The sequence below is a fragment of the Macrobrachium nipponense genome, chromosome 44 (assembly GCF_015104395.2).
Source record: "Macrobrachium nipponense isolate FS-2020 chromosome 44, ASM1510439v2, whole genome shotgun sequence".
NCBI lineage: Eukaryota > Metazoa > Arthropoda > Malacostraca > Decapoda > Palaemonidae > Macrobrachium > Macrobrachium nipponense.
This window is the reverse complement of record NC_087221.1, coordinates 48,018,837-48,043,836: the sequence shown is the minus strand read 5'-3', so window position 1 is coordinate 48,043,836 and position 25,000 is coordinate 48,018,837. Positions and strand designations below refer to the sequence as shown.

General features: G+C 39.6%; 1 protein-coding gene across 15 annotated transcripts in view; it reads left to right on the top strand.

The window, feature by feature from the left end:
- The window catches only part of LOC135204314 (chloride channel protein 2-like), a gene marked incomplete at its 3' end in the record, with an annotated part of 186,581 nt that overhangs the window by 104,303 nt on the left and 57,278 nt on the right, over positions 1-25,000 (top strand). For 12 of the 15 annotated variants that reach the window (XM_064234494.1, XM_064234493.1, XM_064234495.1 and 9 more), the window contains 1 exon segment: positions 18,414-18,507. In XM_064234494.1, the coding sequence (XP_064090564.1) occupies positions 18,414-18,507 (94 nt within the window). 15 annotated transcript variants of the gene reach the window in all.

Below are 25,000 nucleotides of genomic sequence, written 5' to 3'. Positions count from 1 at the left end.
GCTATTGTTCCTGTACCTTGTATTCAGACGCTATTGTTCCTGTAGCCTTGTATTCAGACGCTATTGTTTTTTCCCTGTAGCCTTGTATTCAGCCTATTGGTTCCCTTAGTCCTGTATTCAGACGCTATTGGTTCCCTGTAGGCCTTGTATTCAGCGCTATTTTTTCCCTGTAGCCCTAGTATTCAGACGCTATTGTTCCCTCTGTAGCCTTGTATTAGACGCTATGTTCCCCTGTACCTTGTAATCGGAGCTATTTTGTTCCCTGTGCCGTATTAGACGCTATTGTTCCCTGTAGCCTTGTATTCAGCGCTTTTATTGTCCCTGTAGCCTGTATGGCAGGACGCTATTGTTTCTCTGTAGCCTTGTATTCAGACGCTATTTTGTTCCCTGTAGCCTTGTATTCAGACGCTATTGTTCCCTGTAGCCTTGTATTCAGACGCTATTGTTCCCTGTAGCCTTGTATTCAGACGCTATTGTTCCCTGTAGCCTTGTATTCAGACGCTGTTGTTCCTTGTTAGCCTGTCCCTTCAGACGCTATTGTTCCCTGTAGCCTTGTATTCAGACGCTATTGTTCCCTGTAGCCTTGTATTCAGACGCTATTTTTCCCTGTAGCCTAGTATTCAGACGCTATTGTTCCCTGTAGCCTAGTATTCAGACGCTATTGTTCCCTGTAGCCTTGTATTCAGACGCTGTTGTTCCCTGTAGCCTAGTATTCAGACGCTATTGTTCCCTGTAGCCTAGTATTCAGACGCTGTTGTTCCCTATAGCCTTGTATTCAGACGCTATTGTTCCCTGTAGCCTTGTATTCAGACGCTATTGTTCCCTGTAGCCTAGTATTCAGACGCTGTGTACCTATAGTTCCTGTAGTATTCAGACGCTATTGTTCCCTGTAGCCTTGTATTCAGACGCCAACAAGAGGCCATCCTGAGAAGCATATGACTTATCCGTCATATCCCTTATCAATATAGATACTGCAGTTTGATATAAGTAAGTTCTGCCTTCAGAACTGAGCCATTTTTGTTTGTGTATTTCCTAGTACATACTTAGTTCCCCCTAAAAGTACTTTTTTATATCACGTACTTTTTTGAATGCACATAATGCTTGCATTGTGTGATTAAAAAAAAACTGATGTATTGGATAAGTATTTAAGGAAACGAAAGGAGAAGTTATGTAGCATTCGTGTAAACGTAGCAGAATTCAGCTATGAACGGCTTTGAGAGAGAGAGAGAGAGAGAGAGAGAGAGAGGAGAGAGAGAGAGAGAGAGAGAGAGAGAGAGAGAGAGAGAGAGAGAGAGATCTGTGTGTTTGTGTGTAGTTAAATATCATTCAAACGAGAGCAGCAACGCTATCAACAGCTTGAATTCTTAACAGAATTTTAGAACCCGTGTCCTAACGATGCCAAGTTTTTTTAATTTTTCCTGAGAGAGAGAGAGAGAGAGAGAGAGAGAGAGAGAGAGAGAGAGAGAGAGAGAGAGAGAGAGAGAGAACTTTGTATAAGCCTCAAAAACTGCCCTAATATTTTTCGTATATGAAGCCATTAGTCCACTGCGCACCATTTCATGCTTGTCAAAAACACAATTTGATGGAGCTCTTGCCTGTGCCAACCAACATATGTAGTCACGCAATAACTACATATGTAGTCATTTGTATATACTTTAGCAAGCATTCGAGAGAGTTTTGATACGAGCAAGCACAAAAAAACTGTTGATTTTAAGCGTTGATTGAACGCAACTGTATCGCTTCTACTGTATCCGCTCGAAATGTTTATTACGACAAGACCCTTTTGTTATGTTCCACGGGACAGAATAAGGGTAAAATTAGCCTGGGTTTGTTAATTGCCAGATGCTCTTGGCACCTTGCAGGAGTTATAAAGAGTACGAGGTCTCTTTTCGTTTCTTCCTTTCTTTCTTTCGGATTTAATTAAAACGCTTTAGGGTAGTAATCGGGAAATAGTCACGGACTTTAACCAATTCTTTTCTTCGGTGTTGAATGGCCTGCAGAATTTATATTTCGAAATATTCTCTGCTTATTCGATTTGTAAGGAGGAGGAAATTAACCTTATGCCTTCGGTCCTGCTTGCATGGAAGGAGCCTTAGAGTTGTTTAAAGAATTGTCAAGAAATAAATAAGTGCCATTTTAACAGAATCTAATTTTGTTAGTCTTTGCTTCGAAACTGTTCTGTAAGGTTCCGGTAAACGAATTTTTAATTTCTTTTTTTATATTGCTTTAAAAAAACTATCAAATGGATTATTTTTCTATTTAAAACATGTGTTTTTATATTGCTTTAAAAATATTAAATGGATATTTTTCTATCTAAAAAATGTATTTTTATATTGCTTTAAAAACTATGAAATGGATTATTTTTCTATTTTAGAAATGGGTTTTAATACTGCTTTAAAAAAACTATCGAATGGATTATTTTTCTATTAAAAAAATGTGTTTTTATATTGCTTTAAAAAACTATTAAATGGATTATTTTTCTTTTTCAAAAATGTTTTTATATTGCTTTAAAAGCACTATTAAATGGAATATTGTTTTATTTTAAGACTTTCCTTTTCGTTAGGGAAAAAATCGGCTACTGTAAGGTCAGTCGTCTATAATGCTGCCAGTGTACCTCACGCGGTGCACTGTAAGAATTATTATATATATATTCATATACATATATATGCAATAATATATATTATATATATATATATATATATATTATATATATATATATTATATACATACATACATCATACATACACACTATACATACATACATACATACATATACACACACACACACACACACACAAGAGATAGAGAGAGAAAGCGTAAGAGGGAAAAAAGACATCACTTAATTTAAACGAACCCGCTCGAATCAGGGGGAGCTACGATGACAGACACTTCGTTAACTATGTTAAGTACAGATTCCCCGATAAGAGACTTAACTTGGCGACGCAGAGAGTGAAATAGGCTCGAACAGCGTGAGCAAGAGAGAGAGAGAGAGAGAGAGAGAGAGAGAGAGAGAGAGAGAGAGAGTTCCGAATTTCCCTTTTTAAAATTTTTTGGGTAAGTTTAGTTTCTTGTTTATACGCACACACACACACACACACACACACACACACATATATATATATATATATATGTGTATGTATATTTATATATATATGTTTATATATTTTATTATTATTATTATTATTATTATTATTATTATTATTATTATTCATGAGATGAACCCTTATTCACATGGATCAAGACCACCACCAAAGGGGCAATATTCATTAAAAAAAAAAAGAGAACACAGAAAAATAACAAAATTGACAAAGAAATATATAAGAACGTGAAAGAAATATTAATATAAAACAAAATAAAAATCACCACTTAATGAGCGCAATGTTGCCGTTTTTGAAATCACTACAGGAACGACGATCGATTTTTTCTTTCTTTTTAGAGCGGCAATCTTTCCAGAACTTCCTCCTCCCCCCCCCCCCCCACCACCCCTCCCCCAAAGGTCACGACGGGTGCCAAAGATACGTCGGCACCTCCAGTAAACTTGTATCTCGGGAGACGTGATGTAATCAAGCGAGTTATTAAAAATGCAAAGGAGAGATTGTGTTGGAGATGGCATGCGAGGAGAGAGAGAGGGGAGTCTTCCGCTGTGGTGTCGCAGGCAGTGAAGGAGTTGTGGGCCGTTGCATAGGTGAAGAGTGCCACAGGGTGCCACTACTACTAGTAGACATCTTGTTTTTTTTCTTCATTTATAGTCATAATAATTCGAAATTTTAGGGTTATACTGTAAAGAGGGAGTTGGTTGTAGTTGGCTGTAGGAATTAAAAGTCAACTTAAAATTTAAGGGATATATTTATAGTGGTATATGTAATTTATTTCAGAGACTTACACCCTGTTTTGTTTCTGATCTATAAATATTTTTGCGAGTGAAACATAAAAAAAATTATTTTGGGAAACTGACAACATCTCCGCATAAACTTCATAATATTTTAAGTAGCCCATCACGTAAGATGCCGTGTGAAACTTGGGGAATTGTTTCAAGTTAAGAATTATCTACTTGTATAGAAATAAAATTGCAGATTGTTTATCGAGATGCTGTTTGCCAATAGACCTTTGGAAAACGAGCATTCCCTCAGCAGAGTATCGCTGTTTAGACTGGTGACTCTTTCACCAGTCTATGGTGACTCTCTCACCAGTCTATGGTGACTCTCTCACCAGTCTATGGTGACTCTTTCACCAGTCTATGGTGACTCTCTCACCAGTCTATGGTGACTCTCTCACCAGTCTATGGTGACTCTCTCACCAGTCTATTGTGACTCTTTCATCAGTCTATGGTGACTCTTTCACTAGTCTATGGTGACACTCTCACCAGTCTATGGTGACTCTTTACAGGTCTATGGTACTCTCACCTAGGTCTCTGGCGTGACACTCACAGTCTAGACTCTTTACATATCTAGGTGACACTCTCACCAGTCTATGGTGACTCTTTCACCAGTCTATGGTGACTCTCTCACCAGTCTATGGTGACACTCTCACCAGTTTAAAGTGACTGGACCACAAGCTTAAATCTCTCTCTCTCTCTCTCTCTCTCTCTCTCTCTCTCTCTCTCTCTCTCTCTCTCTCTCTCTCTTATAGAGATTGATAACTTCATCCTCTAAAAATTATATTTGGATCTGTTATTGGTCTCTTCTGCTTCAATGCATGATTTTATTTCGTAGAGAGAGAGAGAGAGAGAGAGAGAGAGAGAGAGAGAGAGAGAGAGGAGAGAGAGCAAGCTAGCTTATATGTACGTGTGTCGGTAACATTATGTTCCACTTGAGAGAGAGAGAGAGAGGAAGAGAAGAGACAGTGAGGAGAGAGAGATGAGAGGACGAAGAGAGAGAGAGAGAGATCTTGTGTCTAGTGCTGCGTTCCATTTTTTGAACATCTCTTACACGTCCACAACACCGTCGCCATCAAGGTACACAAGAGAAGACTATTGTGAACGCAAGCAATTGTGTTTTGACTCTTCACGTCATTCCCCTGTTATTGTTTGAAGAAAATAAATAATAAAAGGAAACTTGAATATGAATTATGGCGTCAGTATATGGTGATTTGAAGGCTCCCGTGGTGTAATACGAGCATACAAGCCTCAACAGTGAAAATCTAGTTTCATTCGTTATCTAAGTTTCCAATAGTTCGTCAGGACGAGACCGCTGAATGATGAATCAGGGGAGGGTTGGGGGGGGGGAGGGGGGAGGGGGGGCGTGGGGTGGGGATCAGGAGATAGACCTAGGAATGGTGCCCCTGCCTTCCTAGTTACTTTGACAAGAGATGGGAGGTTTCCTGTGCGCGTTCCCATCTTCGCCTCCTCCTCCTCTTCCACCCACGTTGGCACTCTCTCTCTCTCTCTCTCTCTCTCTCTCTCTCTCTCTCTCTCTCTCTCTCTCGCCGCCCTGACTGCTGATGAGGAGGGCCAGTGTCACCTGTGGAGTAGTCGCTTCAACATCCACTTAACTCTTCTTTTTCATTAGTTACGCGCATTGTCTCCAAAAAGCCTGGAATTCATTGCTGTTGTGAGAGCGCAACTCTTCAGCAGTCGGTGGTGTGGTCTTTTCCGGCCGCGCGTCGTCGGTTCAAAGTACTGTACATAAGTATTTATTCGTAGAAAGTCTTCCTCTCGTCGTCGTATAGAAGCCCTACGAATCGGACATCAACAGTTGAGCATCAGGAGACGCTGATGAGAAAACTTCGTCAGGGGATTGAAACGACGTCTTTGTAAGCGTCCGATTCCACTCGGGAGAAAGCGGGCAGTCTGGAAGATTGCGTCAACGTCGTCATCCAGTTCTGAAAAGTCCCCATTTCTTTCCAGCGTATGGAAAGCCCTCACCAGTAAACTCGTTATACTCTTTTCTTAATTGTTTTCGTGTCGCTCGTAAGGGGAGGTATCATCCTGCATCGTGCAAGACTGTGATGTAGTTCCAACACTGATTGTACGGGATGATTCTGGCAATCAGAGGACCAACTGTCTTCTTACTGACTTACTTACTTCGCATGTGGGGAATCCAGTGGAAAAGAGGCATGGAAATCTTACCGTCTTCGTGAAAGGAAGATCTGCGGGAAACTTTATCCCAAATTTAAAAAAAAAATTAAACCAAACTTACAGTAGCTGCTGCCTTCTCTCTGGTCCTAATAATCCGTTAGTTTGACTTTCGACTGCGTGCAAATCCTGAGTAATTGTTTTTGTTTAGAGATGTTTAGGTATCTGATGTATTCAGGTTTTCTCTGTCACTGAAATACAGGCTGACAGGATCTAAACATCTACCAATGCGAGTATTGGTGTTCTGCTTAGAATGGCATTGCCGGGTTGAGTGTTCAAGATTTGGCAAGTGATCTAAGAACCATTTTTGCAAGTTTACAGATAATTAGCTCGATGTTTTATTATTTCCTCTAGTCGCCTTGAAGTCTTAAGTCCCCTTTAAAGAAATAAACGTCGATCTCTTAAACTTCTTCTTCTTTTTATTATATTTTTTTTTTAGTTTGTCTGTTTTTCGGAAGGTCTCAATAGCAAGGTTGGGAACACGTGACGGTGCTTTTGGCAAGGGACAACTACCACTACTGTCGTCTAAATTGGTTAGATTGATTAGTTTCCTGCCATCGGCAACGTATGGCGTAGATGATCCGTGTACACCGATTCATTAATTAACAGCCAAAAAGATTCACTACATATTTCCCACCTAACAAAAATACTATTAGCCCAACGTCCATATCTTCGTCTCTCGTACGAAAATAAAAGAACGGGTCAAAGTTATAATAATCATTTTCCTCGTTCAGTTTGAAAGTTGCGATCTGAATAAAGTCCGGGTTCTTACTTAAACCTGCGTTTTTAAATGTTAGCAGAGCTGGCAGGAGTGTCGAGAGGGCTTCTTTGGCTCGCGTGAGCTTTCGAATCAGCGTGTCAACATCGCCGCCTCCTCCTCTTCCTTCTTCATCTTCTTCTTCTTCTTCTCCTCTCAACTCGAATCTCGTCCCCAACTCCTCGCCTTTCAGTTGGACGCTGTCCTTCGCCCTCTCTGTTGTGGAGGGAAACTCGCGTGAGGAAAGTGTATTGTGACTTGAGTGAAATTTCCCCCCAGATTCGTTTTCGTGCAGTTTTGAACGATTGATTCGTCTTAGAAAACATTGTTTCTTGCGGAAAAAGTCGTTTTGGCTTTTTTACAAGCTGCCATAGGGCCACCAGTTATCCCTGTGTTTAGAGGAGCCTGACTGACTGTAGTAGTAAATCGCTCGCCACGAGTGCAAACCATTTTACCAAAGGGGGCCGCTTACGTGACTCCCCCTCCATGCACCCGTAGTCGCGAGATGTTCTTGTCTTCCTCTCTGCAGCAGCATTCCTATTCGCAAAAGCCTCAAGGACTCGTGCAGTTCGGTGTCATTTCGCGCAACTGTTGAATATTCTCAGCAAAGGTGGCGGATCCAGCCAAGTTAGATGACGATGGGAGGGGAGAGGTGATGATGATGACCGAGGTGCCCCTCATGAAGCCCGATGTGGAGGGCACAGACTTCGTGGGCGTGGACTCCCCGACGTCGTCGTCCTCGTCGTCGTCCTCGTCGTCGCCTCCCCTTTCCCTGTCCCTGTCCCCTCCCACGGCCGAGCTCCTGATAGATCAGCAGATAAGCGAGGCCGTTCTGGCCAATCTGGAGTCCTTCCAGGAGTCCCTGGCCGAAACGCCCCTCTTGGGCACCATCGAAGATGAGCCCTCCACTATCGGCTCTCACGGCTTGCCCTTGCTTGACCTGGTCCCGAGCACGCCGCTCTCCGTCAGCCCTGGCTCGCCCCCGCCCCCCATCGGGGGCAACCCGCTCCTCCCCACGCCCCCAATCAGCCCGATCGGCGTGCGGGTGATGGAATCGGACGAGGAGTCCCCCTGCGGCGACATCACCACTCCGCTGAAGTTCGATTGTAACGAGGCCACCTGGCGCCCTTCGGAGGAGGTCGTCGAGCCTCGCCTGACCCCGCCCAGGGTCATCCCCACCATCGACTACCTGCAGGTGCCGCCCCACCACCGGGCGAAGCTGCGGAAGAAGAGGAAGGTGTCCTTCGGGAAAGCGGACAGCAAGCGAACCATATCCCCGCCGCCATGTACCCCCGTGGTCATGCCCGCCCTGTCGGAGGACGAGGCCGTCGTCGTCACGGAACTCCCCGTCGAGGAGGCGTCGTCGGAGGACGACCTCGACCAGGACCCGACTCAGCCCAACGGCGGGTTGTTGACGGTGGTGCCTCCTCCGGCCGGGAGTGACAAGCCCAGCAACTTGAGCGCCGCGAATTGTGTGATCAAGATCCCGCAGAAGTCGAGGAAGCCCTCGTTCTCGAAGATCGACATCCCTTGCTACCACCGGAGACCTTCGGGGCACGCGCTTGATGTCAACTTCGACTACACCTTCACGGTGGTAGGTAGTCACGTCTGTTTCCAGAGTTGAAATGGATGTGGTTGTGATAAAGGTAGAACTTGTGGAGTAGTAGTCATCTGTATGATCTGCCAAGTAAATGTCACACTTATGTCTGGTTAAAGTATTTAGTTGTCATAGGAATCGTAAGTGTTTTTGGTGTACTGGAATGTAGTAAAAAAGAAATAGGTAGTTTTAACAAGCCATGTGATATAGCCTGATACGATTTAGTAATCAGTAACAAGTATCAAAATTTTATTTTTCGAAAGAATGTGACAGGGCAATTAATAAAGGCATATTAAAAGTGATTACCACTTTCAGTAAATGCTTGAATGCAGAGCAGCCTGGACTGAAGTGACTGAACTCACAAAAAAGTTGTAAAGTTCTGAAACATTCACTCATGGACAAAGAGCTGTGTCATAGCTTTATTATGTAATGTCAAACAGAGGCTCCCACCATAAATGCCAATTTGAAGAGTAATGTCCCGGACAGGCTACAACCAATTTTAAGGATTAAATAATGTCCCAGGCATACTAAGACAAAATGTCTCTGGCAGGATAAATCCAGTTTTAAAGACAAAATGTCCCAGCCAGGCTGCACCCAATTTTAAGGACAAAGTAATGTCTCAGGCAGGTTAAACCCAAATGTTATGACAAAATAATATCACAGGGTGGATAAACCCAATTGTAAGGACAACATAATGCCCCAGCCAGGCTAAACCCAATTTTAAGGACTAATTGTGCCCCAGCCAGGCTAAACCCAATTTTAAGAACTAAATAATGCCCCAGCCAGGCTAAACCCAATTCTAAGAACTAAATAATGCCCCAGCCATGCTAAACCCAATTTTAAAATTATGCCCCCGCCAGGCTAAACCTAATTTTAAGAACTAAATAATGCCCCAGCCAGGCTAAACCCAATTCTAAGAACTAAATAATGCCCCAGCCAGGCTAAACCCAATTTTAAAATTATGCCCCAGCCAGGCTAAACCTAATTTTAAGAACTAAATAATGCCCCTGCCAGGCTAAACCCAATTCTAAGAACTAAATAATGCCCCAGCCAGGCTAAACCCAATTTTAAAATTATGCCCCAGCCAGGCTAAACCTAATTTTAAGAACTAAATAATGCCCCAGCCAGGCTAAACCCAATTATAAGAAATAAATAATGCCCCAGCCAGGCTAAACCCAATTTTAAGAACTAAATAATGCCCCAGCCAGGCTAAACCCAGTTTTAAGGGCAAAATACTGTTCCATGGAGGATAAACCCAATTTTAAAGACAAAGTATTTTCCCAGACAGGTGGAACTCAATTTTAAGGACAAAATAATGTCCCAGAAAGGCTTATATAGAGTATGCTTCTCATCTTAACCGAAAAAGGGGAGATTCCTTGCATGTGTCGTAGCAAGTAAGTAGCCATGAAGTAAATAAGGAACTATATTTTTATTTTTGTATTTTTCTGTACTCTGTGTTATATATACCGACATTTGCCGTTGTCGTAGGTTACTGTATGCTCTCAATGCATTTCTTATTGGATTCGTGAAAAAAAAAAATGCACGATCTCGTATCAACAGGAATGGTTGCATGGCAAGATGACTTTGTAATCATTTCACTTCCTTACTTGTAAAGTTGTAAGTGGCCGCGATCTAAAAATTAGATTTTCTTTACATAAGTTAGTCTTATTGATATTTTACAGGAATTACTGGAATACTGATTTTTTTCGGGAATTTATGTGCCTTTCATAATGGTTGCAAAGTCATTGCCCCTGATTCATTCCGGAATCGGATTTGTTCATAAATGATCTAATAACTGAATTAAACTGAATTAATATTTCAAAATAGATAATGAACTAAATGAATGTTGATTGTAACTAATATCCTTATTTGTTTTCCCACTACAGAAATTCCAAATAAAGTACAGAGGTTTAAAACACTGGCGATGTTATTCTCAACAAGTTGATTTTAAAAATTTGTGTGGTGTGTGTATGTGTGTGTGTGTGTGTGTGTGTGTGTGTGCGCGCGCGCGTGCGTGCGTGCGCGCTCGATTATGATTTGTAAAGGGGGTGGCTCCCGGAAAACTCAGGACAATGTCGTTACCAAAATAATCAGTATTTGATTGGATCATCACGTATTAAAGTAAACGCTTATTTGTATCAGCGCGAACGTGAATTTTCCAAAGCATAGACGGATAAAATGCCTTTGCAATCGATGTCTGTTGTCCGGTAATTGAGTGAAGGTTGAAGGCAGGAAGTTAAACGTGGAGTGCAGTTACCGTAGAGCTTTGCAAGCCAAGCTTAACCCTGGAAATTACTCTTAGAAGTACTGCTTTGTCCAGTCCGTTCTTCTTGACAGGAATTTAATCATTTTACAGCCCTAATCAAAGGTGTTTTATGATTAAGAATTGGAGTCTGGAATTACTGGAAAGTTATCCAGAAGGTCTTACTATTTTTAACATTTTTTGTTAGATCAAAAGCCCTCAGGTATCTGATCCAAGTTTATGTTAAAATTTAAGCTTAGAGTAAAGTCCATCTGTTAGGTGGACGAGTTTGTAATAATAATAATAATAATAATAATAATAATAATAAAATAATAATAATAATAATAATAATAATAATAATAATAATAATAATAATAATAATAATAATGACAGAGAAGAGAGTCTTGCACTTAGTTCACACGAGTGTCCACTTTCCTGCTTAGGCCTATCAACTTCAAGGCGTCTGATGGCTGTCCTTCATTCAGACTGGCAGTGTTTGAAGTAGGCAGGTGGATGGAAATATTAATCAGTGTTTTCTCCTCTCCCCCCCCCCCCCCCTGTTGTTTCTCTCACACGGGAGGAAAGTGGAGTCAAAGAGGAGGCATTTGAATTGAAGTTGCTCTTTTGGTTCAATTTCACGGACCTTCCGTCTTACAGTAATGTTGTCCTTGAGGTCGATCCAGGTTTTGTACTTCTTGTGGAAGTTTCGTCATGCAAAATTCGACTGACTGACTACCCGGCGACATTTTGTTTTTGTTTACTCTTAAAATATTTTCATAATATTTAGAAATGCGGATTAAAATATTTTCATAATATTTAGAAATGCGGATTAAAATATTTTCATAATATTTAGAAATGCGGATTAAAAATATTTTCATAATATTTAGAAATGCGGATTAAAATATTTTCATAATATTTAGAAATGCGGATTAAAAATATTTTCATAATATTTAGAAATGCGGATTAAAATATTTTCATAATATTTAGAAATGCGGATTAAAAATATTTTCATAATATTTAGAAATGCGGATTAAAATATTTTCATAATATTCGGAAATGCGGATTTGTCCCCAACACTTAATTATGCTCGTATCATTTTAACTTCTCTTGTTACAATTTTGCCTTTTTAAGGTCATTTTTTAGTTTCCTGAAAAAAGAAAAAAACTATTGTGCCGGCTTTGTCTGTCCACCCTCAGTTCTTGAAAACGATTGAGGCTAGAGGGCAGCAAATTGGTATGTGGATCATTCACCCTTCAATCATCAAACATACCAAATTGCAGCCCTCTAATCTCACTAGTTTTTAAATTTCATTCTAGGTTAAAGTTAGTCATAATCGTGCGTCTGGCAACGGTATAGGCAAGGCCACCACAGGGCCGTGGTTAAAGTGTCATAAGCCGCGGCTCATACAGCATTATACGGAGACCACAAAAGATAGATCTATATTCGGCAGCCATGATTATACGCTGCACAGAAAAGTCTATTGCGCCGAAGAAATTCCGAAGAAATTTCGTTTTTTTTTTTTATTTTTTTTTTATCCCACATACGTAGTCATGTGATTGCTTAGTATCTTCATAGCTAGACAGTGTCAGTAAGAGAGAGCGAAATTTATCCCATTATAGATGATGAGTGTGATCACAAAGGAGATTTTTTTTTTTTTTTTTTTTTTTTTTTTTTTGCCGTAATCACAATAACCTTCAAACAGGTTAACATTTTTTTTAATTTCTGGCTCGCGATACTGCGTCGGCAGAATGAAGGGGACCTGCGAATAGAAGAATATTGCTATTAAAGGCCGAATTTGAACGATATCGTCGAAATTGAACCATAAAACCCATCGGCGGACTTCGTGCATTGATTAAGAATCTTTGCAACGCCCCTTACGTAGGCCCCTAGCTGCAACCCCCTTTCGTTCTTTTTTACTGTACCTCCTTTCATATTCGCCTTCTTCCATCTTCCCCGTAGGGACCAGTGTCGTCAGTGCACCTCATTCGGTGCAATGCAGGCATAACTTAAGGTTCTTTGCAGCGTCCCTTCGGCCCCTAGCTGCAATACTTTCATTCCTTTTACTGTACCTCCGTTCATATTCTCTTTCTTTCATCTTACTGTCCACCCTCTCCTAACAATTGTTTCATAGTGCAACTGCTTTAAGGTTTTCCTCCTGTTACACCTTTCAAACCTTTCTACTCTCAATTTCCCTATGAGCGCTGAATGACCGCATACGTCCCACGGCTTGGCCTTTTGGCCTAAGTTTGATATTCCATTCCATTCCAATAAGTGTCATTCTTGTCCGCTGAGGCAGGAAATCAACAACAGTATGGAATTAGGAAAAAAAAAAATTTTCAATACCAATTGTCAAATTGTCACTGGAATCTAAAAATGGTAACTGGCTTTGTGGTGACGTTGTTGACACTGGCAGTGTTTAGAATCCAGCGCAGACAAAAACACCGAAGAGTCATTTGCATTGAATCACTTTACTTCTTTCAGTAACAGACGCTTTTTGTATTTAGCTTTTGAGTGCATAAACATGATTCTTTCGACTCCAAATGCCGTCGGGAAAGCAAGTTTTAGTCTGTTTAATCTGTCTTTGTTGCTAAACTAGGCCATAGCGCCTCAGTGGCGTGATCGTTAGGGTCTTAGCCTGCCACCTCGGTGGCGGCGATTTCGATTCTCGGGCATTCCATTGAGTGTAGAGATGTGTATTTCTGGTGGTAGAAGTTCACTCTCGACGTGGTTCGTAAGTCACGTAAAGCCGTTGGTCCCGTTGCTGAATAACCACTGGTTCCATGCAACTTTAAAACACCACACAAACAAACAAACAAACAAACCAGGGGATAATGCATTAGATGTTAAAAGATGTCCGTGGCTTGATATCAATGGATACGTATGAGTACTGTAGAAAATAAATTATTGCTTAAGTAACGAGTTGATGTTAGGTCATCAAAACCAATTATGTGCAAGTGACGTGACACATATTTTATCACTGTTGGTTTTGGTCACCTTAACGTAGGAGTGAAACTCATAAAGGAAAAGATCTGTGAACTTAAATGTTGTGTTTGAACTGATTGTTGTTTTGTTTTGTAATTGTTTAGTATTTCTACGTTTTGTTTACGTTTGGTAATTGGAAGAAGTCCATTAGATTTCGGTGTCTAGTCAGCGACGTACGTCTTAAGAAAAAAAAATAAATAGAAAATAAATTCCCAAATTTCTCAGGCCAGGAACCAGCAGTGGGAGGCCCCTCAAGCGGCAAGCCTTTAGGTGTAGGTTACATTTATGCTGTACCTTACAGGAATGGTAATTATTCGCTGGATGTATAAAAATGTCTGTGAATGTTTGAAACTGCTGACACGACGAGTAATTTTCAATTCAGTGGATACTGTGTATATGCGGTAAGTGTGAGCTTTAGTGTATTTGTGTGTAGTTGCCTTATTAACGTATTGCTCTGTGAGTGAGTTTTGTGTGTGTGTGTGGGTGTTTGTCTGTGTTGGGTGTTTGGATATTAAGTAGGTTTACAGGATGGCAGCCCTGAGAGACTCCTGCTCGGTATGGGCCATGGAAATATAAAAATTGTCTGTCGAAAACGAACATTTACACGTGTTATTTACGCGTCCCAGAACTGATATTTAAACGTACTGATGACGCGTCCCAGAACGAATATTTAGACGTATTAATGACGCGTCCCAGAGCGAATATTTAAACGTATTATTGACGCGTCCCAGAACGAATATTTAGACGTATTAATTAAGCGTCCCAGAACGAACATTTAGACGTATTAATTACGATCCGAGAACGAATATTTAGACTGTGTTATTGACGCGCCCGAGACATCTCAAGGTCATCACCCAGTATTCAGCGCCAGCTTTCGACTAGTCATTGACGAATGTTCCCTTTTGATTTGAAATTAAAAGAGAAAAAATCCCCAAATTAACAGTTTTGTTTGTTTATGTTCCATGTCTGTCCTTTTGGAAGTGTGCTGAGAGCATGGTAGGTAGATTTCTGTCTTGGTTTCCTGATTGTCCTCTTGTCGTCGTGATGTCTCCTAAGGACACCGGGTATGCCAACGAAGTCGCGAAGTCCCTCATCATGATGTCAGTAAAACTTTTAAAACTGTAAAAAGCCAGCAAATCTCATGGATTCAGGGGAAGGTATAAATTCAATTGTCTTAAGTTTGTCAAACCAAATCGTGTGTGGGGTGAGACAAGGGGGTGAGAAGCAGTTAAAAGAGATAAATATTCCTTTATCGGTCTTTGAGTTCAAGAAAGTTTGCAACATGGAAAGTATATTGTATAACTAAGATTTAGTCCTGCGTGAGTACTGAGTATACCTTGCTTTTCATTTGAATTCTGCCTCTAGTGACCGCCCCTGACTTGCTCCAAATAGAGGGCTACGGTGTCGAAATACGGGGTCAAACAAAACTGATTGTCCCTTTTTTGTATTCCCGCCCTGAATAGATGTCGATCTAACAAATGATCTACCTTGCTTTTGAAGGGGAGAAATGATTATTACATCATCGGTCATTGTGATAAGACATACTTTTAGTTGCTTTCATCTGGGCCAAGAGATGCGGGAAACTGAATCTCGTGTGTGGCAAAACTCACAAAGTCATATGTGCCCGTATAATCGAGGGGCCTTTATTTGCTTAATTAAACCTCCCGTATTTATTACCGCGTAGTGTTTCATTTACATTTATAAAATGATTTTCAAGCTACTGACTATTTGTTTGTAATGAGTAGTATTAATTTATTCCGCTTTGAACGTTATCCCCACTCTAAGGCTGGGATTATATGTTAGTTTTTGCAACAGCAAGAGATATTGACAAGTCATTCAATGTCGTAGTTGCATCCTTCTCTCTCTCTCTCTCTCTCTCTCTCTCTCTCTCTCTCTCGTCAGTACATTTTCAGTACTTCTTGCAAGAGACACTGACCACTGACAGGTCATTCATTGTTGCAGTTTCATCTCTCTCTCTCTCTCTCTCTCTCTCTCTCTCTCTCTCTCTCTCTCTCTCTCTCTCTCTCTGGGGTCAGTGGCTCTTCGTGCTTTTAAGATCACTGTGGATAACCCAAATATCTTCTTGATGTTGAAGAAGGATGGACACATGGCTCCCTCTCCCGTATCTCGCGGATGGAGATCTTGGCACGAGAATGTGGTCGTGGTTAATATGCCTCTTTCTTTCTTTTCTGTTTGTTTGTTTATGTTTTGGAAGGTGTTGCATGATGGACAACTTAAAGTTTTTTTTTTTTTGTAGTAAGGTAGTGTTTTATAGACCACTTCAAAGGTTTTCGTACTAAGGATGTTTCGTATATAAAAAAAGAAAATTGTATGTTTGTGACCACCTACCCAAAGGATTTTCGTACCAAGGTAACTTTTTTTTAATAAAAAGAAAAAAAATTCCATCATTGGTAAACAAATATGTTTTTTTTTTAATTTGAAATTTTAAACAAAATTTACAAAAATTAAAATTGAATAAAATATGAGAAATCCACAATTTGTTGAGCAAATACTTTTAAAAATATGAAAAAATTGAAATTTGAAAATAGATAAAAAAGATTGAAAATAAAAAATGAACACTAAAAAATTTTATAAAAAAAATGAAATTTGAAAAAGGATAAAAAAAATGTGAAAATAAAAAATGAGCAATTTGAAAATTTTGAAAATAAAAAATGAACCACTTGAAAAATTTAAAAAATTTAAAAATATGAATGAAAAAAAAAAAAAAAAAAAAAAAAATTTATTTAAACGACGAAATAGAGAACCAATATATTTAAGAATTCCACATACAATTCCGAGGCGTTATGCTCTCCCTGTATGTGGATTTCTTAACTATATTTGCCCTCCAATTTGTGTTTTTATTTTTTGAATGTCCAATTTTGAAAAGGACCCAAAATTTAAACATTAAATATGAATAATGTTGTAGAGATCTTTAGGAATATGCCATCTTGAGTGATGATGTTCATAATTTGTTCAAGAGATATATTTGATATTGGCAATAATAATAATAATAATAATAATAATAATAATAATAATAATAATAATAATAATAATAATAATAATAATAATCTCCGTTTCTGATTGGCCAGTGAGTCGTCACGGGAAAGAACCCTTTTCTGATTGGCCAGTAAGCCGTCACTAGAAAGAAACCTTTTCTGATTGGCCAGTAAGTCCTCATGGGAAAGAAACCTTTTCTGATTGGCCAGTAAGTCGCTGCGGGAAAGAAATCTGCGTGTCTGATTGGCCAGCAATTTGGAAGCATGCCCTCTTTTATTTTGAGTCGTGAGCAACGGAGTTTTCAAATTTTCGAGCGCTGGCCAACGCTCTAGAAATGCGAACTTTTATTGAAATTCTAAATTTGCTGTCGTTCCAGTTGGTGAAATCCACCACACTGTCACTCTAATCGACTTTTATAAGTTTTTGGGTTACTCTATATTTTTCTTTTGAAATTACTGAGGTAACTTTTCATTGGTCAGGATATAACTTGTTTATATCTTCGCTGATTAGAATTACATGACGTCGACTCCGTAAATATTTTGTTGAAGGATCACTGACGGGTTTTGAATTGCGTTAAATAATATAAAGAAGTGAATTCAAAACTGTGAGTTTTGTAATAGTAATTTGAAACCGTAGAAAAGAAAGGCTAAGAAAGACCTTTTGAGGCAACAGAATGGAGAGAGAGAGAGAGAGAGAGAGAGAGAGAGAGAGAGAGAGAGAGAGAGAGAGAGAGAGAGAGAGAGAGAGAGAGAGAGAGAGAGAGAGAGAGAGGTTGTAGTTTTAAATGTAGTGTAGTCACAGTAAAACAGATGCCTAGGATAGTCTCTTAATGTTCTCAAGGCTGTATACTATGTTGCTTGTTGCTGTGTGTAACATAAAATTTTGGTTTTTATTTGTAGCAATTAACGTGAAATGAAACCCAAGACTACTGCCAGGTAAGATTTTAAAACTTGACAGATACTCTTTTTTCATCTTCGGTACGACAACATTGCAAATTATATTGCAATTTCCTTCCCTGTTTCCCCAGAAGTGATTCTTCTTTTTACATTGTCGAGTGACATTGCTACGGACACCACTGACAAGCTCAGCTGTGTATGCACAGAGAAAAACCTTTATTGTTATCAGTACTCGCTTCTTTTCTGTTTCTTTTAAATGTTTTAGCCAAACCTTATTTCTGTTGACTCTATACCTTCATGCCACAAGACGTCAATTTCTGGTGACTTCTCATGCCCTAGTGCCCACAGGACGTCAATTCTCAAGGTGCCCAGACCTTTTGTAACACTATCTTAAGTTTTGGTGTTTATTACTTTTTCTTCAGTTACTTATACCAGGACTGATATAGCATGTGCTTTCAAGATGCTGTCATTCACTGTGTCGTGACTGCTACTTCTATGTTGACATACTACTCTCACTCTCTCTTTCTCTCTCAACACCCCCCCACCCCCCAGCTCTTTGCTCTTTCTTATATTAATTACTTTCGAGACGGTCTACTGATATATACACAATCTCACTAATTGGTATTTTGGACTATGCTGATGCATTACTATGACAAATTTTTCTCGCTCTTATCAGCTGTATAATTGTTATATATATTTCTCTCTCTCTCTCTCTCTCTCTCTCTCTCTCTCTCTCTCTCTCTCTCTCTCTCTCTCTCTCTCTCTCTCTCTCTCTCCCTGATTGTTTTCAGGTGCATCCCACTCCACTACATACCTATACAGTAGTCGTGATGCCTTCATTCAATAAAACATATTTTCTCTTTCTCCAGATGTATGGTCGATACACCAAGGACTTGGGAAGATACGCCAGAGAAGAAGCCAAGAAACTCAAGAAGGAAGAGAAAACGGGAAGTGGTGCCTCAGGTAAATGACTGTTTTTGTTTCTTTCACTGGTTATAAACAGTAGTTTAACTAGATGTCGGGTAAAGAGACTGTTTCTTTCACTGGGTATTTTGGTAGACGCCAGTAAAAATAAAAAGGACAATTTCTTTCTCTGGTTAAACACAGTAATTTAGGTAGATGTCAGGTAAAAAGGAATGTTTCTTTCACTGGTTATAAACAGTAGTTTAACTAGACGTCAGGAAAAAATTACTGTTCCTTTCACTGGTTAAATTTAAACAGGTTTTTTTTTGGTAGACGTTAGGTAACATGGACTGTTTCTTTCACTGGTTAAAAACAGTAATTTAGGGTAGATGTCAGGTGAAAAGAACTGTTTCTGTCGCTGGTTAAATTTAACCAGGTATTTTGGTAGACGTCAGGTAACAAGGACTGTTTCTTTCGCTGGTTACGAACAGTAGTTTCACTAGACGCCAGGTAAAAACGACTGTTTCTTTCACTGGTTGAAAACAGTAATTTAGGCAGATGTCAGGTAAAAAGGAATGTTTCTTTCACTGTTAAAAATAAGTATTGAAGTAAACGTCATGTAATAAGAACTGTTTCTTCCACTGGTTAAAAACAGGTGTTTAAGTAGAATTCAGGTAAAAACGACTTTCTTTCGCTGGTTACAAATAGCAGTTTAGGGATACGTCAGGCAAAAAGAAGTTTCTTTCACTGGTTAAAAACAGTAATTTAGGTATACGTCAGGTAAATAGAATTGTTTGTTTCGCTGGTTACAAACAGAACTTTAATTAAACTAGTGTACAAGTCGAATCACCCGTTGGACGTCGGGTAAAAATGACGGTTTCTCTAACTGGTTAGAAACATTAGTTTAAGTAGACTAGTGTATAGAGTGTAAGTAGGACCTCTTTTAGACTTCCCTGGGCAGCAGACCTTATTAAGAAGGTACTGTATTACGCAAGAATGGCCGCCTTTTCAAAATTCAAGTAGCTACGGAATTTGAAAGGACTGATTCTCCGTAATGTTTACTGACGGTTGTTTACAGAGTCCCTTAGGGGCCGTAGCTGCAACCCCATTCATTCTTTTTACCTTATCCACCTTCGTAATCTCTCTCTTCTCTATCTTTCTTTCTTCAGCCCTCTCCAGACAATTGATTCATAGTCCAAGTGCTCAAGCTTTTCCTCCTGTTCCGCCTGTCAAACCTTTTTATTTTTATTTTTTTATTTTTTTTTTATTGTGGATTCCTGTTTCGGCGCTGAAGGACCCAGCGCTCGGTCTTTGGCCTCAATCCTAAATCCTATTCTCCGTTAAAGTCTTTCATTTGGTGTTGACTCTGACACTCTGTTCATCTTGTGGGTTTTCCTGGAAGCTAATGATGATGATTACGAGTCCCTGGAGGCGACCTTTCCTGTCCCCCGTCCCCCTATCAGGTCACCTTTAAGGTCATACATGATTTAGGGGGAGCGTTCTCTCGGTATAGTGACCGTATAATATACGTTGTTGATTCTTGTGTGTTCGAGTGGTGGCTTCGTCACAAAAAGCTTTTGAGGGCGTGTTGTAGGAAATGTTGATAGTAACTACAAGCACTTAGTGTAATGCTCCCAAGCTTATTATTATTTTTTTTATTTATCAACAATGATTAGGCTTATTTTACTTGAAGTAACGTGATGCAGCATACTTTTGTATAGTGTGTTTATATCGATACACATATGTATGTATGTATGTATATATTGTACATATATACATACATATATATGTATGAGTATATATGTACACATACACTCACGTACCTATGTGCTTAGGTACATACACACTAAACTTAAGTATGATACCTGAGAAGTTGCGAGACGTCTTGACTGAATGGATTGTTGGGTCGATAGAGCCAATAACTTAAAGATTTGTAGAATATTGAATTCACGAGATAGATAAGAGGCTACGCAGAAAGACTTAGTGCAAGTTCGAGAACGCTGGCAAAGAGCGAAGGAGCATGAAGAGATTCTAATATTACCTTGGTGATTGCGTCATCGGGTTGCTTATCAGTATGAGTAAGGTATCAGCGGCTGAGGGAAAGGTGACATTGGAATATGCTGAAAACAATAATTTTTCCACTGTAATAAAGGTAAAGGTGATACAGTTGCATGCAAGAGTTCTGTGTGTGTGTGTGTGTCGTGGAACTAAGTATATCTTGGAACATTCCCATCAGTGCCCTTCACGCGGTGCACTGTAGGCATTAACTTGAGGTTCTGTGCGGCGTCCCTTCGGCCTCTAGCTGCAACCCTTTTCATTCCTGTTACACCTTTAAAACCTCCTTTACTCTGAGTTTTTCATTTCAGCGCTGAATGACCTCATAGGTCCCAGAGCTTGGCCCTTGGCCTTAATCTTATATTCTTAGTATAAAACATGATGGGTTCAAACTAATCTAGAGCCTGGTTTATGGAAGGCCAGGTCAGTAAACAGCATGACTTGACATACAGAGTGTCCGTAAAGTCCCAGTACCATTACAAGTATTTATTGCTCAGAATGGTACTGGGACTTTATGGACACCCTGTATATCCCCCCTTCCTCTCTCTCTCTCTCTCTCTCTCTCTCTCTCTCTCTCTCTCTCTCTCTATGAGGAAGCGTTTTGCATTATGCAGTAGGATAATATGTCGGTGCACTAATTAATGAATGGCACTGCTTGTAAGGGAATTGCGAAAGGCCCCATTGTCATAAGATAGTGAGATGTTTGCTCACGGTTGAAGATAAGGAGTGTACGTCTGTTATTTGCTCGTTTAATGTCAACAAGCCGAAGATAATGGATCCTCAGTGGATGTTCGAGATAAACGTAGATATTATTAGTCAGCGGATCTTTCGGGAGGATAATATAGATAGATATAGATATCCTCCACTATCACAAGATGAGGGAATCTGGAATCACTGTATATAAGATTATGGTGTCTGTTATCAGTTTCCTTATCTCCGCCTTCGTTTGTCTGTAAATCTGGTATTGTAGATGTTCGATAATGTGTGATTGTGGGTCGAGAATGTGTGATTGTGGGTCGAGAATATGTGGTTGTGTGATTTGCATAGTCGAGTTTGTGGTATGCCCTGTTCTCATTTTGGAAATGTCGATTTTTAGAAGTGAGATTGGACATTTTTAAACTTAGGGCTGCCCTTAAAACAAAAAATGGCCTCGTCCCTAGAACCGTACCATAACTTATGACTGTACCAAATAACTCATGACTGTACCATATAACTATGACTGTACCATAACTCATGGCTGACCTAGAAAAGATACTAGCGTTTCTTGGGCAAGAAAAAAAATTAGAATTTAAAAGATCGAAGCTAAGTATTATTATTATTAGTAGCATTTATTTTTTTTTTTTGCTCTATCACAGTCCTCCAATTCGACTGGTGGTATTTATAGTGTGGGGTTCCGGGTTGCATCCTGCCTCCTTAGGATCCATCACTTTTCTTACTATGTGTGCCGTTTCTAGGATCACATCTTCTGCATGAGTCCTGGAGCTACTTCAGCCTCTAGTTTTTCTAGATTCCTTTTCAGGAATCTTGGGATCGTGCCTAGTGCTCCTATGATTATGGGTACTATTTCCACTGGCATATCCCATATCCTTCTTATTTCTATTTTCAGATCTTGATACTTATCCAATTTTTCCCTCCCTCTCTCTTCTTCACTCTGGTGTCCCATGGTATTGCGACATCAATGAGTGATACTTTCTTCTTGACTTTGTCAATCAGCGTCACGTCTGGTCTATTTGCACGTATCACCCTATCTGTTCTGATACCATAGTCCCAGAGGATCTTTGCCTGGTCGTTTTCTATCACTCCTTCAGGTTGGTGTTCGTACCACTTATTACTGCAAGGTAGCTGATGTTTCTTGCACAGGCTCCAGTGGAGGGCTTTTGCCACTGAATCATGCCTCTTTTTGTACTGGTTCTGTGCAAGTGCCGGACATTCGCTTGCTATGTAGTTTATGGTTTCATTTTTCGTATTGCACTTCCTACATATGGGAGAGATGTTATTTCCTTCAATCGTTCTTTGAACATATCTGGTTCTTAGGGCCTGATCTTGTGCCGCTGTTATCATTCCTTCAGTTTCCTTCTTTAGCTCTCCCTTCTGTAGCCATTGCCACGTGTCATCGCTGGCTAGTTCTTTAGTCTGTCTCATGTATTGTCCGTGCATTGGTTTGTTGTGCCAGTCCTCTGTTCTGTCTGTCATTCTCCTGTCTCTGTATATTTCTGGGTCTTCGTCTACTTTTATTAGTCCTTCTTCCCATGCACTCTTTAGCCACTCGTCTTTACTGGTTTTCAGATATTGCCCCAGTGCTCTGTTCTCGATGTTGACGCAGTCCTCTATGCATAGTAGTCCTCTCCCTCCTTCCTTTCGGGTTATGTATAGTCTGTCCGTATTTGCTCTTGGGTGTAGTCCTTTGTGTATTGTCATAGGTTTCCTGGTTTTCTGATCTATACTGCGGAGTTCTGCCTTCGTCCATTCCACTATTCCTGCGCTGTATCTGATTACTGGCACTGCCCATGTGTTTATGGCTTTTATCATATTTCCGGCATTGAGTTTTGACTTGAGTATCTCCTTGAGTCTCTGCATATATTCTTTCCTGATCGTGTCCTTCATCTCTTGGTGTTTTATATCCCCTCCTTCCATTATTCCCAGGTATTTGTATCCAGTCTCGTCTATGTGTTTGATGTTGCTCCCATCTGGTAGCTGTATCCCTTCAGTTCTTGTGACTTTGCCCTTTTGTATTATATTATTATTATTATTATTATTATTATTATTATTATTATTATTATTATTATTAGCTAGGAAAAATATGTTAATCAGAGACCCATGTCATTTGATCAGTTTTACGATATAAAAAACATGAATTTCCAATTGCCGTCTGTTACTTCTTTCAAATGCGCACCATAATATGTTTTGGAAGCTTGAATTTCAAGTCAGTGGCCCCTTTGGTGGTGGGCTTGTTCCATACGAATAAGGTTCTCATCTTTTGAATAATAATGATTAATAATGATAATCCCGCATCAAGTTGTCTTTCTGGATCTGTAAACGAGTGACGCAATTGTTGTTGTTACAGTTGTTTTTACCTTCCCCAATGCCTGGTGATGACGTTGTTGTTTGGCCTTAGCAGAGATCTGGAGGGGAATCGCTAATTGATGCGGTCAGTTCTTGAGAAACATCACTGATTGTTGTGATAAGTTCTTGAGAAACATCACTTAATTCTTGCGGTCAGTTCTTGAGAAACATCGCTTAATTGTTGCGGTCAGTTCTCGAGAAACATCACTGATAGTTGAGGTTAGATCTTGAGAAACATCACTTAATTGTTGTGGCCAATTCCTGAGAAACATCACTTATTGCTGCGGTCAATTCCTGAGAAACATCCCTTCATTGTTGCGGTCAATTCTTGAGAAACATCCCTTAATTGTTGCAGTCAATTCTTAAGAACCATCACTTAATTGTTACAGTCAGTTCTTAAGAAACATCACTTAATTGTAGCAGTCAATTCTTAAGAAACATCACTTAATTGTTGCGGTCAATTCTTGAGAAACATCACTGATTGTGGCGATAAGTTCTTGAGAAACATCAGTTAATTGTTGTGATAAGTTCTTGAGAAACATCGCTTAATTGTTGCTGTCAATTCTTGAGAAATATCACTCTATTGTTGGAGTCGGTTCTTGAGAAACATCACTGATTGTTGGAATCAGTTCCTCAGAAACATCACTAATTATTGCGATCAGTTCTTGAGAAAAATCACTTAATTGTTGCGGTCAATTCTTGAGAAACATCACTGATTGTTGCGATCAGTTCATGAGAAACATCAAATAGAGTAGAGTGTAAAATTTATGCCACAGGCCTAGCGCTTTGACCCGTGAGGTCATTCAGAGTAAAGGTTTGAAAGGTGTAACCGAAGGTAAACTAAAGACATGAGGTCTTCTCTAAATACAGAAAATATATTGTAAAAAGCTTTCACTTAAAGGAAAGGCAAAGATCATGTAATAACATTTGCAGTTAACATTAAAAAAGAAAACCAAACAAGCAAAAAGCATGTGTGAAGTACACCTGTTTATCAAACACCTGCTTTTGGGGGTTAGGGGGAAGTCGTCTTTTTTGTAAGTTGCCAGATAGCAAGATACACGCGACGGTTTACACTGTAAAATATATATTATTATATTTAAATATAAAACAACAGTTTGCACTTCAAATAAAGGCAAGAATAGTGATACATATTTATAGTGAACATCAAAATTTACAGTGTAAACCGTCGCGTGTATCTTGCTATCTGGCAACTTACAAAAAGACGACTTCCCCCCTACGCCGAAAAGCAGGTGTTTGATAAACAGGTGTACTTCACACGTGCTTTTATGCTTTTTTGGTTTTCTTTTTAATGTTAACTGCAAATGTTATTGCATTCTTTACCTTTACTTTGTGATACATATTTATTGTGAACATCAAAATTAGAACAAAAAACAAACAAAAAAAGCAAGTGTGAAACACGTCCGGTTATCATCAA